General features: G+C 46.2%; 1 protein-coding gene across 1 annotated transcript; it reads left to right on the plus strand.

The window, feature by feature from the left end:
* The first annotated feature begins 10,027 nt into the window (after positions 1 to 10,027).
* On the plus strand, positions 10,028 to 15,017 carry LOC123139305 (probable cinnamyl alcohol dehydrogenase 5). The gene is made up of 4 exons (XM_044559111.1): positions 10,028 to 10,212; positions 12,972 to 13,599; positions 14,340 to 14,493; positions 14,653 to 15,017. Exons 1-4 carry the CDS (start codon positions 10,115 to 10,117, stop codon positions 14,871 to 14,873), a joined length of 1,101 nt encoding a protein of 366 aa, XP_044415046.1. The 5' UTR covers positions 10,028 to 10,114; the 3' UTR covers positions 14,874 to 15,017.
* Positions 15,018 to 16,301: the final 1,284 nt, after the last annotated feature.

Below are 16,301 nucleotides of genomic sequence, written 5' to 3' on the forward strand. Positions count from 1 at the left end.
TTACCAACCAACGACCCAACATATCCCAATCAATGGCTCACCTCCTTGAGCGTCGTCGTATCCATGAGTTTGGAAGAAAATATAACGATGCGGACAGGACAAATGCCGAATTTACGTCAGGCATATTTCCACTTAATAATAACACCATGAATTAACGTCCGTACAGATGATGTGGCCAGACAGAGAGAAACAGCAACACTGCAGGCACTATAACAAGGTTCAGGTTCAGGCCCAACATCTCATCCAAACACAAAAGCCTTTCTGCTAAAACTAAATAAAGCGAGACGCGAGCGAATGGAAATCGTGCAGTCAGGGTGGGGGCACACGACACCGATTTCCGTTACCGATAACGGAGCAACGAACCAGAAACCGTATTGCTTAGTCACACCTGACAACCCACAAATTCAAGTACCAGCATTGTTGGACCAGAAGATCGAAGGCGAGAAACTAAAAGTAGCAGCACAGACTTATTTAGGAGAAACGCACAAGTCTATAGAGCAAATATCACGACCGGGCACACATCTCAGGCGCCATCCAGGGTGGAAGCTGCTGCGGCGGCGGGGCGCTTCTGGAAACTGAAACCCCCACGATACATGACGATGCATGGTAAGTTTGGTTTCAGTGATAAGTACATGACGATGCATGCTAACTTTGGTTTCGGCATGTCCTCAATTGACATAGACGCGGCAATAGCTTGCCAAACAATTTGATGCATAGGAGCTATCACGCATTTGATCAATTTTCCTTTGTTTTTCCTAAAAATGGCCTTAGCCTACCCCAACTTGTTTGGGACTAAAGGCTTTGTTATTGTTGTTGTTGTTGTTTCCTAAAAATGGCCTTGACCAGATTTATTTGTTAACAGAGTTTAGACTCGTGAGAGCAAAACATGTATGACCATTCAGATGCCTCGTGACTCGGCAGGGCTTTAACGAAACGATGATTGATATTGAGTCATAGACTAAAGTTGATGTGTAATTACAGAAGAACATGACAGACGAAGCCGTGATGAGATTGCAAAAACATACAGAGACTGAAGAACGACAAAGGAACTTACAGTCTGAGCGAGAACATGGATCATTGATGCTGATTTGCTTACGACGTACGCCACTCGTACTCAACATCTTCAAAATTTCATGAATTCCCTCGTCAACTTTTCCACATTCAATGTTCACAACCTTAAGGTGCGTGCACACAAAGGATTCTTTTACTGTTTCTTGTGCTCCTGTTGTTCCAATGAGTTACTGCATCATACAACAAATTTAGTAAGATAATAGAATATACATGAAAATTCCTTTTAAATAGAGCAACATATTTGTATAAAGAGGATCGATATACCTCGGTGTTACCCAGCTGAAGTGTGAGCATCTCAAGAACTGGAGAGTGTTGGAGAATGCAAACTAAATCAACAGTCGTGAACCACTCATCGAGAAGCAGAGTCTTTAAGTTGCCAAATATAGGGTGCCGTACAAAATCCCAGCTGTAGATAATCTGCGGAATTTGCAAAAGGAAGAAAAAAGAAGCCTAAGGCCCTAAAAGACAAGATAACTTCAGTTAGTGGGAATTTTGGGTAGGCAAACATTGCACCTTGAGCCCTGGGAATATCAATTCTTTATCCAATTAAACCACTATAGTATTTATTCATTTAGGGTCTTTTTTAGTGAAGTTGGGAGGGCAGGCCCCTACCTAAATTTTATAAAAGCCTACAGTGGGGAAAATACATCACATGTTTCAGCACGATGCACACGGAAGAGAGACAGAAAAATTTAGAGACCTATTGGTGAAGCTAAAACTATAAAAGTACCGAACTGCGGTAATGAAAATAAGCAATTTGTTTATGCAGCTCTATCAGTGGTCAGACGTATTACAAGAAAAACTGTGGGTGGAAAAAGAAAAAAAGACGCAGTAAGATCAAGCATACCTTTTCAGGTTCAGCAATCAACTCCAAATTCACAGCATGGGTGAAGCCATTGAGAAGCACACCCTCATCAACAGGATATGTATGACAACCAGAGCAAGTAACATCACAATCCCCCTCCATGTCAATGTTACAGAACGTGAAATCGAAGCATCCCTTGCCAAGGTGAACATAGGCTGTTACTAGAAATGGCATGTTCCTCCTCCCTTCTTCGCACAGTTCTTGCCCCTGGCCCCGATGGTTTTGGCCCGTCCTTCTATAAAACATTCTGGCCGTCTATCAAACAGGAAATTCTCTCCTTCACACAGTTCCACCAGGGTGTAGCAGATACACAGCGTTTAAACCGTGCCCACATTGTCCTCCTCCCAAAATCTACCTCTGCAACCTCACCTGACGCGTTCAGGCCCATATCCTTGCAAAACTGCCCGGTCAAAGCCATTGCCAAGGTTCTCACCTTGCGACTTCAACCCTTTATCCCACTTCTAGTACATGGTAATCAAACTGGATTCATTCCCGGGAGGAACATTGCCGAAAACTATGTCTTTGGGTCCGCTTCCTCCTCCCCTTCCCTCCCGGTCGCTCCCGCGAGCGACGCGAAGGGGAAACCCTAGCCGCCGGCCGCAGGCCCCCCTCCTCCTCGACTCCTCCCTCGCCGCCGCCGGCTCGCGCTGACGGGCGAAGCCCGGTCAGCCTCGGCGGCGGCGGGGCCTTCCTTCCCCTGCTCGCTAGGGCCGACGCGGGTCGGGGTCAGCGGGCGGCGGCGTTGCGCTGGCCGAGGGCGTGATGGCGTGGCGGCGGGCGGCGGTGGCGGGGCCGGTGCCTGGCGGCGGCGAGATGGGCTCGGTGGTGTTCTGCTCCGCGCGGTTGCGCCTGGCGTGGTGGCGGCGGCCACTGGTGGAGCGCGTCGGCCCCCTTCGGCGGGTGGCTGATGCAGATGCGGGGAGCGCCGCTCCTGGCCGTGTGGGCGGCGGATCGGCGGCGAGCGTGGCTGGCTCCTGGGGCTTCCCCGTTTGCCCTTGGTGCAAATCTGGCGATGGTGCTTCCTCTCGGGGGGATGGATTGGGGGAAACCCCTTGGCTGTTCGCTGCGGCCACGATGCCGGCGGCGCTCCGGCGTCGTTCCCCTTCTTGAAGGCGGCTTCGCAATCCCCCCCTCGCCCTCCCTTCCTCGTCCCGGGTGAAAGCCCCAAATCTTCGGATTGGGTGGTGACGGCGCTCCGGCGTCGTTTTTCTTCTTGAAGACACCACCTTGGAGCGGCGGAGTGGTGGTCGAGGCTTTGGCACGGGAGGTGGCTGCCGGATATCGCCAGTGGTGTCCATGCTCGGCCACTTGCGGTTGAAGTTGGCGCCGGCGCGCGGCGTTGGCGATGCTTGGTGGTGCGGCTGCCTGGTGCGGTAGTCGTGCTTGTCGCCCCCTCCCGGCAACCTGTTGGTCCTGGTCATGCGAGCTCAGGGGTGAGCGACTCTGCCTGTCGACGGCGTAGTGTCCTCCGATCCAGGACTAGAGGGCAGGGGGCTCTCTTCGAAGGTAGAGACGGATGGCGGACCGGATGGCTTGGCTCAAGGGGGATGACGGAGCGTGACAATCCTCCTGCAGCGGGATCTACCTCGGCTTAGTCGCGGCGTGTGTTGGCTCCTGTTCGCCGAGGGCTTCGATGTTCAAGCTTGTGCTTGGTGCATTCGAATCTTGTTAGTGGCTCCTTTGGTATCTTGTATCTTTGCCGTTTATGGTTTTTTTTCTTCCTTTCTTTTGTATCGTTGAACTTGTGACTCGGTGGGTGCTTTATAATATAAAGCGGGGGGAAACCCTTTTTTGGTTAAAACTATGTCTTTGCAGCAGATCTTGTCAGTTCTTGCCACTCTCGCAAACGCCCCACCATGATCTTCAAACTCAACTTTAGGAAAGCCTTCGACTTGGTTGCCTGGAACGCCCTCGACAAAATCCTGGATGTCCGTGGCTTCTCCCAAACTTTTCGTAACTGGATTCAGAATATGCTCAACACTGGCAAGACTGCCATCCTCCTAAACGGCATCCCAGGTCGATGGATTCCATGTAAGAATGGACTGTGCCAGGGAGACCCGGCCTCCCCCTACCTTTTCTTAATTGTTGCCGATCTACTCCAACAACTTATCCTTCAAAACCCTGATCCTAATCTTCACCATCCCATCTTCACCCACCTGCCCCCTACTATTCTTCAATACGCTGACGATACGTTGATCATTGCTGCTGCCTCCCCCACCGCTGCTACCACACTCAAGAATATACTCCAACACTTTGCCCAGGCTACTGGCCTTACCATAAACTTCTCCAAAACCACCCTAGCAACGCTGCATACAAATGAAACCCTTGCTGCCAGCATTGCCCTAGCCATGGATTGCACACGTGCCTCCCTTCCTCAAACCTACCTCGGCCTCCCCCTCGCCCCGACCAAACCACCATCCAATGCATTCGCCCCGCTGATTGAACGTACTCGCAAACTTCTCATCGGCTGGCGCGCAAAGCTACTAGACAGGGGCGATCCCTCATACTCATCTCCGCAGTCCTCGACTCCATTCTTACGTACTTCATGTCTGTTTTTCGGATCCCCAAGAAAACCCTAAAGCTTATTGATTCCCTGAGAAGATCTTTTTTTTGGGCTGGTGAGGACGCCTGCTTGCGAGCCAAATGCCTGATTGCGTGGAAAAACGTATGTTCGCCAAAAAAAATTGGTGGTTTAGGGCTGAAGAACTTACAGGTTCAAAATAACTGTCTACTAATGAAGTTTGCTGTCAAAGCTCTATCATCCACAGAATCACCATGGCTGGACTGGCTAGAACTACAACATCCCAATGCCCTAGTTTCTTCGGGAACACAAACATCCTTTCTATGCCGCACGATTTCGCAACAAATCCCAACCCTACAATCAATCTCCTTCGTTCTGACAAACAGCGAAACACATACATATTTCTGGTTAGATACTTGGCTCACCCCAAAACCCCTAGCTACCACCTACCCACACCTCTTCTCACACTCAACACAAAAGCTGGTAAAAGTGGCTAACATCTTGCGTTTCGGCATTGAAACAAACCTCCGTAATCGTCTCTCCCTCACAGCAGAAACAGAGATGGTTTCGCTTTTGGCTGTTTTGCAGGACTTCGTGTCGTTCGCTAGAAGAAGATCAACGTTTCCTCCTTCGGGGTCATGCCTTCTCCACCAAGCATGCCTACGGCACCATCATGGCAAGGCCAGAGACGGACCTCAATGCCCCACTCATCTGGAATACCAAGGCTCCTCGCAAGACAAAAATCTTCGCTTGGCTTCTATTCAAAGATCGCCTAAGCACCGCCGTCAATCTTGCCCACAAGAATATAATCCCCTCCGACTTATGCACACGGTGTGCTATGCTACCCGAAAACTCCACTCACCTCTTCATCACATGCCCCCTTGCCAACATAATTTGGCAGCGACTGGGTGTTCTGCCACACGAAGCTGACCTTAATGAACTTTGGGACGCTCCACTGCCTCAACACCTGCCCAAAAATGCATGGCCCCTCATCCTCCTCGCGCTACTCTCAAATATTTGGGCAGCGTGTTTAAAAAAAATAGAAATGGCATGTTTTCAAGGTAAGGGGTCAAACCATGAAAATCATCAATTCGGAGTGAGATAAGGGCCGGGGTGGAAATCCTCATGTGGGAATCATCAAGGACGGGACAAAAACCGGTGATGCACAGATACTTGAGCGATTTTGTGTGCATACGTCCAACAATGTGTCATCTTCAGATCCTCTAATACCGGGCAGCCAGAGAAATTCAGGGCGGCGAATTCTAGGTTAACCCGTTCAAGCTCTATGGTCTTCAGGTGCTTGGAGACGAGAGGCGCATCGAATGTCAGCGGGCAGACCTCAGTTTGAACAACTCCGACTAGCAGGTCCTTGACTTGGCACTTCAGAGCATACTCGATCAACCGCATGGTTTTTGTGTATGTGCCCTCCGTCTCATCGTCAGGATGGGCACTGATTTCGCAGCTGACAAGAGGAGAGTCTCCCCGGAGGCGGATGACCAGCTTCACCAACTTTTCAAAACGCTCGCAGCGCGGGAATTTTGACCTCTCTTCCAAGATGAAGCGCAGGCCGGTTGCGCGCCTCCACAGGCCGCGCCAGCGGGCGCCAAGCACACAAGTCTGCAGAGCATCATCCTTGGGCAGGTACGACAGCACATGCCGGAGCAGGTCGTTGGTGAGGTCGCCGAAGCGGTCCTTGCCGCTCGCCGCAGCCTTCTTCGGCATTCCGTCGAGCAGGTGGCGGGCGCTGCGGGAGCAGTGAAAACATCAGCATAAACAGGCGAACGTAGCCTCAGCAAAGTCGGGGCTCTGGATAAAGAGAAGTAGAATGCAGCGTCACCTGAGATTGGCTGGTGTAGAGGAGGATTTTCCGGCCGCCGGCAGCCGCGACTCGTCCTACCACCCCTCCTGTATTTAAACCACGAACGGGGGAGCAGAGGGTTCGCCGCCGTCCGTCGATCGATCTCCCTTCGCGCATCATAACATTATTGCTGTGTTAATCTCCCGGAAAAAACCGACGGTGGTGGGTGGGATGGCAGAAGACCGCCGCCGCGAACGCGAGCAGTTTATCAATGTTTTCTTCTCTATAATAATCACAAAATATTCGATCTCTGTTTCCCATGGTGAGTTCTTCGGCTGTAAAAGTTGCAACTTATTCACTGAAATCTCTAGAGTTAACTGAGAAGTTGCAGTCAGTAGAAATCAAATTTAGTGTCACTACTATAATTGTGGGGTGTCCATAAAAAAGTTACGATAAAAATTGGTAAATGCTTACGTTCCAATTATATGGCCATTTTTGGAAATGTTCTTCAGCTCCCTTCCTATCCAAGCTGATGGTATATGATGACGAATTATAGATAATATTATAGCATGAAACACTCAAAAAAAAATGATCAGAAGGGCCACACGATGACACGACCTCCATTTTCATTATGAAAATGGAGTTAAAGCATACATACACTCAAAAATTATAGATGCATTGAAGACCTTGTGATGTCCCGAACTCGATTTGAGGATCACAACTCACTAATTGTCCATGAATTTGAGTTACAAGGGAGATTGGAGTCTGATGGGGGGGGGGGGGGGTCAGTTCAGAAGATACAGTATGATCTATTCCGAACCTGCTACTCCCCTACTAGTACTCTTTCCAGTCGCTCCCACTTAGTCCTGGCCATCTCAGGCCCGGCCCTAAAATCTAGGGCCTAGGCCCGATGGGCTTGCCCATGGGCCGGGCTTGGGCCTGAGTCTTGAGCCCACCAGTAGGGTCTGGACGGGCTTGGGCTTGGCATATTGGCATTTTAAGGAAGAGGCTCGGCCCACGGCCCTAAGCCCTAAGGGCTTTTTACCAGATGGGCCGGGCTTGGGCTTGAAAATTAGGCCCAGTGATAGGGCTTGGGAGGGCCTGGGTATCAGTTTTCTGCCATGGGCTTTTTAGGCCCGGCTCAAGCCCGGCCCGGCCCGACCAGTGGGCAGATATACTCCTACCTCACGTCCGGCCCACTGGCTCCTTTATACTCCCGCGCGTGATTGGGTCCCTCTTCCTTGACTTCTTGTCGTCAAAGTCACATTGCTGACAGACGTATCAGCGGCCACCTCGTGCTTATGCTCCGATGACAGGCTCTCCCACATCGATCTAAAACTTGTGGTCATGGTGGATGTGGTGCAAGGAAGGAGGATGTTGAGCGGACGTGGTGCAAGGGACGAGGATGTTGAGCGGATGTGGTGTGGTGTGGAGGTTAGCTAGGTGTGACTGCCTTTAAATAGTGGATTCCGGTGAGGCCAAGTGTTCGGGTGCGTCAATGCGCGACGCCGGAGTTGGTTCCTCAGCCGGCGAGTATGCTTAATGGCGGCATACGAACGGACATGCATTGAACGGGTAGGATAGATATCCGTCCCGCCCCGTACATTAAACGTCTCTTCGATATTAAACAGATGCAGACACCGAAAACGCGGCGCGGCCAATGCTTGCCGCTTCAATGTCGGCACCAGAGGCCACGTCCGCTTTGGGCCAGCGTCAATGTGGGGCGCTCGCTTTTATAGCGGCATAAATGCGGGAACTGGCGTCGGACGGAAACACACACGGACGAAGGATGAGAGTTTTTGATGAGCCAAGGTAGTATGAACGGACGTGGCAGCCCCCTCTGAGAGTTGATCATCAAAAGGAAAAGAGTTAAATACATCATGAGTGCCTAAACTTGTTTGTCGCGGGCAGTTTAGTGCCTAAACTTGTATAATACACAAAAGTGGTGCTACAACTTGTCACACGATGCATATAAGGTGTCTCCGTCTGTATGCCACCGTGTTTGCTCATCGTGTGGCGTGACAGCTGGCGGCTGGCCCACAAATCAGTGGGTGAGTGTTGCCTGGGTGAAATGTGTACACGTTTTTTTTACAGAATATCCGGTGAGATTTAATCAAAGTCACAAATAAGCCATTGCTCTGTATGCTAATAACAGAAAAAGAATATCATTGAATTGGTTTCGACCCTGGGACCTCCAGATTAAATAGCACACACACTAGACGCCAAGACTCTGCAATTTCTAATTTATTCTCAAGTTACTGCTTGGTTTTTACAATATATGTAAAATTTCAAATATACAAATATGCGACTATTGTCTATTAAAATATTTATTCTATTTTTATAATTTGTAGTTCGAAGAGCTAAACATGAACTATTTGTAAAGTTTATGTGGATTTAAAAAGTTCAACGTGTATTATGAAATATTGCGTAATTTTTTTGTATCTTCATTCAGGACCACAAGTATGGAGAATTATTTTCTATCTTCATTGTATTTTTAGTATACATAATTATAAAAAAACAAACTTGTATTTTGAAACATGTTAAGCATGTTAAATGGGTTAAAACATGTTAAACGTGTTTGTAGAAATGTAAGAATAATTTTACACAATAATTATTTTAAAACATATCAAGCATTTTATGAAATAGATGTTGTAATTTTTCTGAATGCGTGACGGGCATTTTTCAAATGCGCGTTTACAATTTCTTAATACAAGTGAGAATTTTCCCAAAATATCTCGCGTTTTAGAAAAATGCACTAACACTTTTTTTAAGTTGATGGCAAGTAATATGTTGAGTTGTTCTCTTTTTTCAAACGTGAGAATTTCTTAATAATTTTTAAAATTTTCTGAGAGTCAACTTTTTTCTTTTTTATTATCTTTATTGTTTTGTCTGATATCTCTAACAAATACTCCCTCCATCCGGAAATACTTGTCAGAGAAATGGATAAAAGTAGATGTATCTAGAACTAAAATAAATCTAGATACATCCATTTCTGAGACAAGTATTTTCGGACGGAGGGAGTAGTAGTTTATCTGGATAGTGCATAGATAACTGTTCTTGGCTTATTGGTTAGCACATGTGCATGTTGTGCGTGAGGTAATGAATTCAAATCCTGCCGGTGCGCTACATTTTTGTTATTATACTCTATTTTATCCCACATGCTGACATGCGGGGCCTAGATCTAACAGGTGATATCAATGCAGTTTGTCATATTTAAATAAAATATCAGGAGCTTTTGTGAAAATTATTTAAAGTACAAGGAATTTTCTGTAAAACAACCAGCCCACTCCTCTCACAGGAATTGACATGTGGGTCGACACCATGTTGGCACACCATGTGAGCTGTGTATATGCCCGGATATGGACGGAGGCACCGTATTTAAACGTTCGAACAAGTTACGGTACAAGTTTCATGTATTTTACAAGTTTAAACACCAAAGTCATCACATCTCACAAGTTGAGGCACCCGTGGTGTATTTAACGAAAACGTCGCACTCTTATTTTGTTTTGACCCCCTCGAGATGGAGGAGGAAGAAAAGTCTGGCAATGGCATTGGGAGACCCAATGAAGCACGAGTGTTTTGTTTCCTCTGGGCATGCACACCGACGAGACAGCGGCACTGTTACACCAACTCCGCGCTCACCACAACCATCGTTTCCTGCACACCGACGGGACAGCGGCACTGTTACACCTGGGCCGGCTGGCTCAGCGATGACGCGCTTGGCACCGAAGTGTGCGGGCCTTGTAGTATAAAAGGCGGCCATCGGAACTCCCATCGCCTCATCGCTCGCCGTTGCAGTCACGACACCACAGCAGAGACGCAAGAACTCTCCGGCCGGCCGGACCTCGCGTCAGTCAGGATGGCACCCACGGCGGCGGAGCAGCACACGAGGAAGGTGGTGGGACTGGCGGCGCGCGACGCCTCCGGCCATCTCTCTCCGCTCGCCATCACCCGGAGGTACCTACGCACGCACGCAAGCCCTCCTCCCGTGCTCCAGGTCTTGCACTTGTCCAGCGGTGTAGCCAGCACGCGGCACGGGCACGGCTCCGCATGAGGCAGCGCCGCCGTACGTCGCGCGACTGTGCGTGGCCGGGCACGCCGGCGCCGTCCGACCCGGTTTGGTGTTCGCTAGTTCGTGCTTAAAGTAGTTTCGTTTCTCCCTCGTGCCCCGGCCGGTTGCATGCATGGTTCCGTGGAATGAAATCGTCGTGTAGCGGACGATGATTAGCGGTCCACCGGAGTATGATTTTAGTTTTTTCTAGAACAAGTATGATATGATTTTAGTGAATTTGTGCGGTTAACTGTGGCCTTGCTCAACTTCTTTATCCCGTATATATCTCCTTTGTTCCGATGCAGATTCTCAAAATAGTCTCCGTGGCATGTAGATTTATTTCCCTAGATTCATACATGGTGGTTATTGGGCGGCTTTCTGTGTTATTTTTAATATGAAATTCTTTTTTTTTTGCGGGGATTTTAATATGAAATTCGGCCTTCACTTGCAAATAGTACTATGAATTGTCATGTGTCCACTACAACCGTAACAAGTAGTGTAAATTACCATGTGTCCAGTACTAAAACCATGACGTCGACACCCATCTTTTTCTTCGTCTTTGGAGTTTTCAGGGGACACCGCTGTTAGTTGTAAAAGCCACATACATGTGATGTTCACTCCGAGTGACTTGTCACTATTAGCTTGTAGTGCAATTCCTTTGCCTCTGCGCGCTTGTGGCTCTTACTCTTCCTATGTGTGGTATGAATCAAGTGGCTCATGTGGGCAAACCTGAATGGTACACCTGTTTCGATGACTTCATTGATTAGTTTAGTACTCTCCCCGTTCACTATTGTAAGATGTCTTGGATATTTCAATATGAGCTATATATGGACTGAGGCAAAGAAATAGTGAATGCATTTGCCATTAACGTCAACACCAACTTTTTTCCATGTTGTAATCTTTAGGTGACCCTACTGTTAGTTGTAAAGGCACATACATGTGATGTGTCACCATCAGTTACTTGTCACTATTAGCTTGTAGTACAATTCCTTTGCCTTTGTGTGTGTGGTCTTTGCTCTTCCTATGTGGTGTTTGAACCGAGTGGCTCATGTAGTCATGTGGGCAAACCTCAATGGCACACCTGTTTCAACAACTTCATTGATTAGTACTTTACTAGGACTTGACTGGTCGGCAAAGAGGTTCTAGCGATTTCATTATTATTTTTTGTTATTACTCATTAGCTTTGTTTGGATTGAAACTACTTGATCAGAAGAGGATTTAGTTTCCTAGAACTTTTTCTAAAGAACAAGCTATGCAATTTAATCATCATCACATCTTTCATAAATAGTGAATACCTAGCTATTTAGGCTCATTTCATGCAATCATGCAAAGGTACCGTCACAAGTTTGTCATAAAAATGTTTTGATATTTTTATTTTACTTACATATTTGTATAAAACAATGCTACCAACATGTGGGCATACCATGCCCATTACAAAGCAATAGTTTGCAGTGGGAAATGAATGACTCTTGTAATTTGTAGATGGTGCTAGTGGTTTTATGTTGTTATCCTAACCGCGCTAGTATGGTATGAGCTGTATAAGGTGGTTGATGGATGGTTTTAGGATCTGCCATCCTAGAATTTGCTTTGCAAATTATTTTCTCAAACCTCTATTTTTCTGAAGAGTAATAATATGCCAGATTATGTGATTTGCTCAAAGGAGTAAGATTATTTGTATGAATGCTAAAATTCAGCGGCTTGATTAGACAAGGAAAACAGGAAAACAAAAATCGATCCTTTTGCATGTATGACTGATTGTTTGGATTTTGAACCTTGTTGACCGTATCGGTCTGTGTGTGAGTGGTGTTGTGAACCTTGTTCTTGATGGATTCTGTTATCTAAACCTGGCATTTGCCTCTTTGATAACTGAGACTAGTTGCGTCAGCGAGCACTCAATTGAGTTGATAGACGAAACCATGATTTATTAGCCTGATTTACATACTTGAATGTACTCCCTCCATTCCAAAATATTTGAAGTTCTATGTTTAAGTCAATCTTCTTTAAGTTTAACCAAATCTATAAAAAACATATACCAACATTTTCAAAACAATTTAGTTTATATAGATTCATCATAAAATATATTTTCATAGTACATACTTTTGACTTTGTATAGTTATTGGAAAATTTTCCTATAACTTGGCCAGACAAACCTAGAACTCAGAATATTCAGGAATAGAGGTACGTAGTACGTAAGCGCTTCTCCAAAGAGGACCCTCAAACCTCTACTATATGTCCGGACCACTTTTGTCATCCAACGAGAATCTGTATATGTCCGCTTAAAAGTCCGTACGTACGGATTTCGGTATCCAAGAGACAAACGTGGGATGAGGGTGGTGGTGGTGGGGGGGGGGAGGGAGGGGGCTTTGCCGGAGTTTGGACATGCATTTGACCAATCACATGCATGGTCCCTCTCTTCTCTCTCTCCTCCCAACCAGACACTAAACCACAAATATCCCATCACATGCATGGTCCCCACCTACTTTTTCTCCTTTCAACCGAATACTTTGTGATTAGCATTGGATGGCTCCCTCCTGCATCATGTCCGCGGACCACACCCGGACATAAAAATAGACATATACCAGAGACATTTACGGCCCAGCTTTGGATATGCCCTAATAGTGTTTCTTTTTTATTATTTTCATGTTTCTTATGATTCCTTCTTCAGGAGCACTGGAGATGACGATGTGGTGATCAAGATTCTGTACTGCGGGATCTGCCACTCTGACCTACACAGCATCAAGAACGATTGGAAGAACGCCAAATACCCCATGGTCCCTGGGCATGAGATCACTGGCGAGGTCAATGAGGTCGGCAAGAATGTGACCAAGTTCAGGATCGGTGACCGTGTGGGCGTCGGGTGCATGGTGAACTCATGCCAGTCCTGCGAGAGCTGCAACAAGGGCTTCGAGAATCTCTGCCCAGGCATAATCCCCACCTACAACTTGGTTGACCTTGATGGCACCATCACCTACGGCGGCTACTCCAGCATGGTGGTGGTGCATGAGAGGTTCGTGGTCCGGTTCCCCGACACCATTCCACTGGACAAGGGCGCACCGCTGCTGTGTGCTGGCATCACCGTGTACAGCCCCATGAAGTACCATGGTCTAAATGTTCCTGGGATGCACCTCGGTGTGTTGGGACTGGGCGGGCTGGGCCATGTTGCTGTTAAGTTCGGCAAAGCCTTCGGGATGAAGGTAACAGTGATCAGCTCTTCGCCGGGGAAGAAGCAGGAGGCCCTCGAGAGGCTAGGCGCCAACGCATTCATTGTCATCAAGAACGACAAGGAGATGAAGGTATGCAAATGTTTCCGATCACCAATTTTTTTCAACTCAAATTGGTTTATATTAGACCAGCGGAATATTGGACACGACCAAGATATATGGTACTAAACTCACAGACACAAGAACAACCCTAAGGCCTAAACAAAGGACCTACGACCATTGAAGTACCTGCAAAGACCTATAAAGGAAGAATTACCACAATAGCACATCGCCGCATACCATGGAGATTTGTAACAACACCAAGCATATCGGCAGGAGGATCACCCTGATCTAGGCAGACATCAGGCTACTATCGCTCAAAGACGATGTTGCCGCAGCCGATGCACATGAAGCAGCGCCGGCAAACAACACAAAAAATCAACCCGTCATCCACGAGTAACAACAAGGACAAAATCTTCTAGGCTCCTAGATGCCGCAAGAAGCTTCATCGAGACCGGATTGTATTCGGGCGACTTTTATTTTAGATGACGCCATCATCCATTGGAGTGATGTCGCCGCGAGGCCAAAACCCACTACACAAAAGACGAGAGAAAAAAATCCCCTCCCCTCCACCCCGTGGTCCGAAGTGACAACCGGAGCGGAGTGAAGAGGATATTTTTTTTGGCAGCTAAGGTTTCTTCACGAGTCTTTTTTTAAATTGTTTCCAATCACCAATTAATCAAGCAAGAATATAGATTGTTCTTTCAGTTCATGTGTGCTTACTGCTTACTGCTTACTGCTTTAATTTAAATTTAGATGTGTCACCTTTGCAGGCCGCAATGAGTAGCATGGATGGCATCATAAACACGGTGTCTGCAAACATCCCCATGGCCCCTCTCTTGGGGCTACTAAAACCCAACGGCAAGATGATCATGGTTGGTCTCCCAGAGAAGCCTATGGAGATCTCTCCCTTTGCTTTGGTTGCCAGTAAGTCATCCAACCTCATAGGCTTAGTTATATACCATACCCTCTCTGGTCTAACAATTTTAAGAAACCATCCACTGCATTATTGACCATAGACATTTAGTTGTGTGCGTAACTGACTGGTTCACATCCTATCCTACGTGTGGCTCATTGTATGTACAGCGAACAAGACCCTGGCCGGGAGCCTCATTGGCGGCATGAGGGACACCCAGGAGATGCTTGACCTCGCTGCCAAGCACTGCGTGACGGCGGACATCGAAGTGATCGGCACCGAGTACGTGAACACGGCCATGGAGCGCCTTGCCAAGGCTGATGTCAGGTATCGATTTGTCATCGACATCGGCAACACCCTCGACAAGACCGCCGCCGCCACCACTGAGTGACTCTACCTCTCTGCTCTTGTCTTGTCCGCAATAGCAAGAAACAATCTAAAATTAATTTTTGGGTGTGAAAGTGTAAACCCTCGTGTACGCGATGCCATATTTATTTCTTCTAATAATAAAGCGGCTGTCGCTTCTGGTCGTACATCACCGTAATTACCTTCAAAGTTGTCATAAATTACCTACTATGACATTCATAAGTGAAGAAAAAACGATTCGTTTTTCTCTCGAAATTGCACCCGGGCTCTATAGTTCTTATACATACTGCTCCTCACGGGAGGCCAGGGTTCGATCCCTGGTTCCCTACTCTTTTCTCTCCCTTTTTCCACTCCCAAGCGGGCCTGCTCCTCCCCCACATGCTGATTTCTGTTTTCTATTTTATTTTATTTTACTTTCTCATTTCTGTTTTAGTTTTTTCTTCTTTAAATTAAATCATGATTTTGAAAAGAACAAAATTTCAAAAGTTTTAAGTTTTCTACAAATATTGAGAAATCATAAACTGTTTGTCATTTCAAAAACAATTTGGAAAATCATAAAATGATCATGATTTCAAAACAAATGTTGACATATTATAAAAAACATGATTTCAAATAAATGTTCATGAAATAGAAAATGTTCATCATTTTTTTAAAGATCCAGTATTCAAGCAATATTCAGGAATTTAAAGATCCAGTATTTTTCTCTCATTTTTTTCTCTCGCAAGCGCGCCTACTCCTCCCGCACGTAGTAATGGGCCGGCCCATTTGCAGGTTGCAGCGCTCCTGTTTTCTATTTGATTTTTTGCTCTTTACGTTCTTAGTTAGGTTTTTGTTTTTTCTTCTTTAAATTAGTTCATGATTTCCAGAAGGACCAAATTTCAAAAGTTGTGATTTTTCTAAAAAAGGTATTGAGAAATCATAAACTGTTTGTGAATTCAAGAAACATTCAAAATATCATAAAATGAGCATGATTTTGAACAATAGTTCACATATTATGAAAAAATATCACGATTCCAAATAGATCTTCATGAAATAAAAATGTTTATGATTGTTTTAAAAGGATCCAGTATTGAAAAGGTAACCGGGAATTTTAAAAAATGTCCATGAAATTTTACAATATTTTCGAAATAATTAAAACAGATCCGTAAATAATTGACATAACGAACCGCCGCTTACATAGATCTTTTATTAGGGGATCTATAGAGGTCGTTTTATGATTTTACTTAGTCCCTCACTTTGGGTAAAAAAAAGATTTTTGTGTATTGTGCAACGCCGAGGCCCCAAAAGTTGACACAACTTTCTATGGGTTAGTTTTTGTAAGCTATATAAAAATTACTAAATTTCTATTTTGCCTCCATACACAGTTACGTTTATTATGGTGTCAGCTATGCTAGGTCAAGGCGAGACACTTATTCATCAGTCTAGCTCAGGCAGGATCCATCAATGCAGTTTG

This window comes from Triticum aestivum, chromosome 6B, assembly GCF_018294505.1.
Source record: "Triticum aestivum cultivar Chinese Spring chromosome 6B, IWGSC CS RefSeq v2.1, whole genome shotgun sequence".
Taxonomy (NCBI): Eukaryota; Viridiplantae; Streptophyta; class Magnoliopsida; order Poales; family Poaceae; genus Triticum; species Triticum aestivum.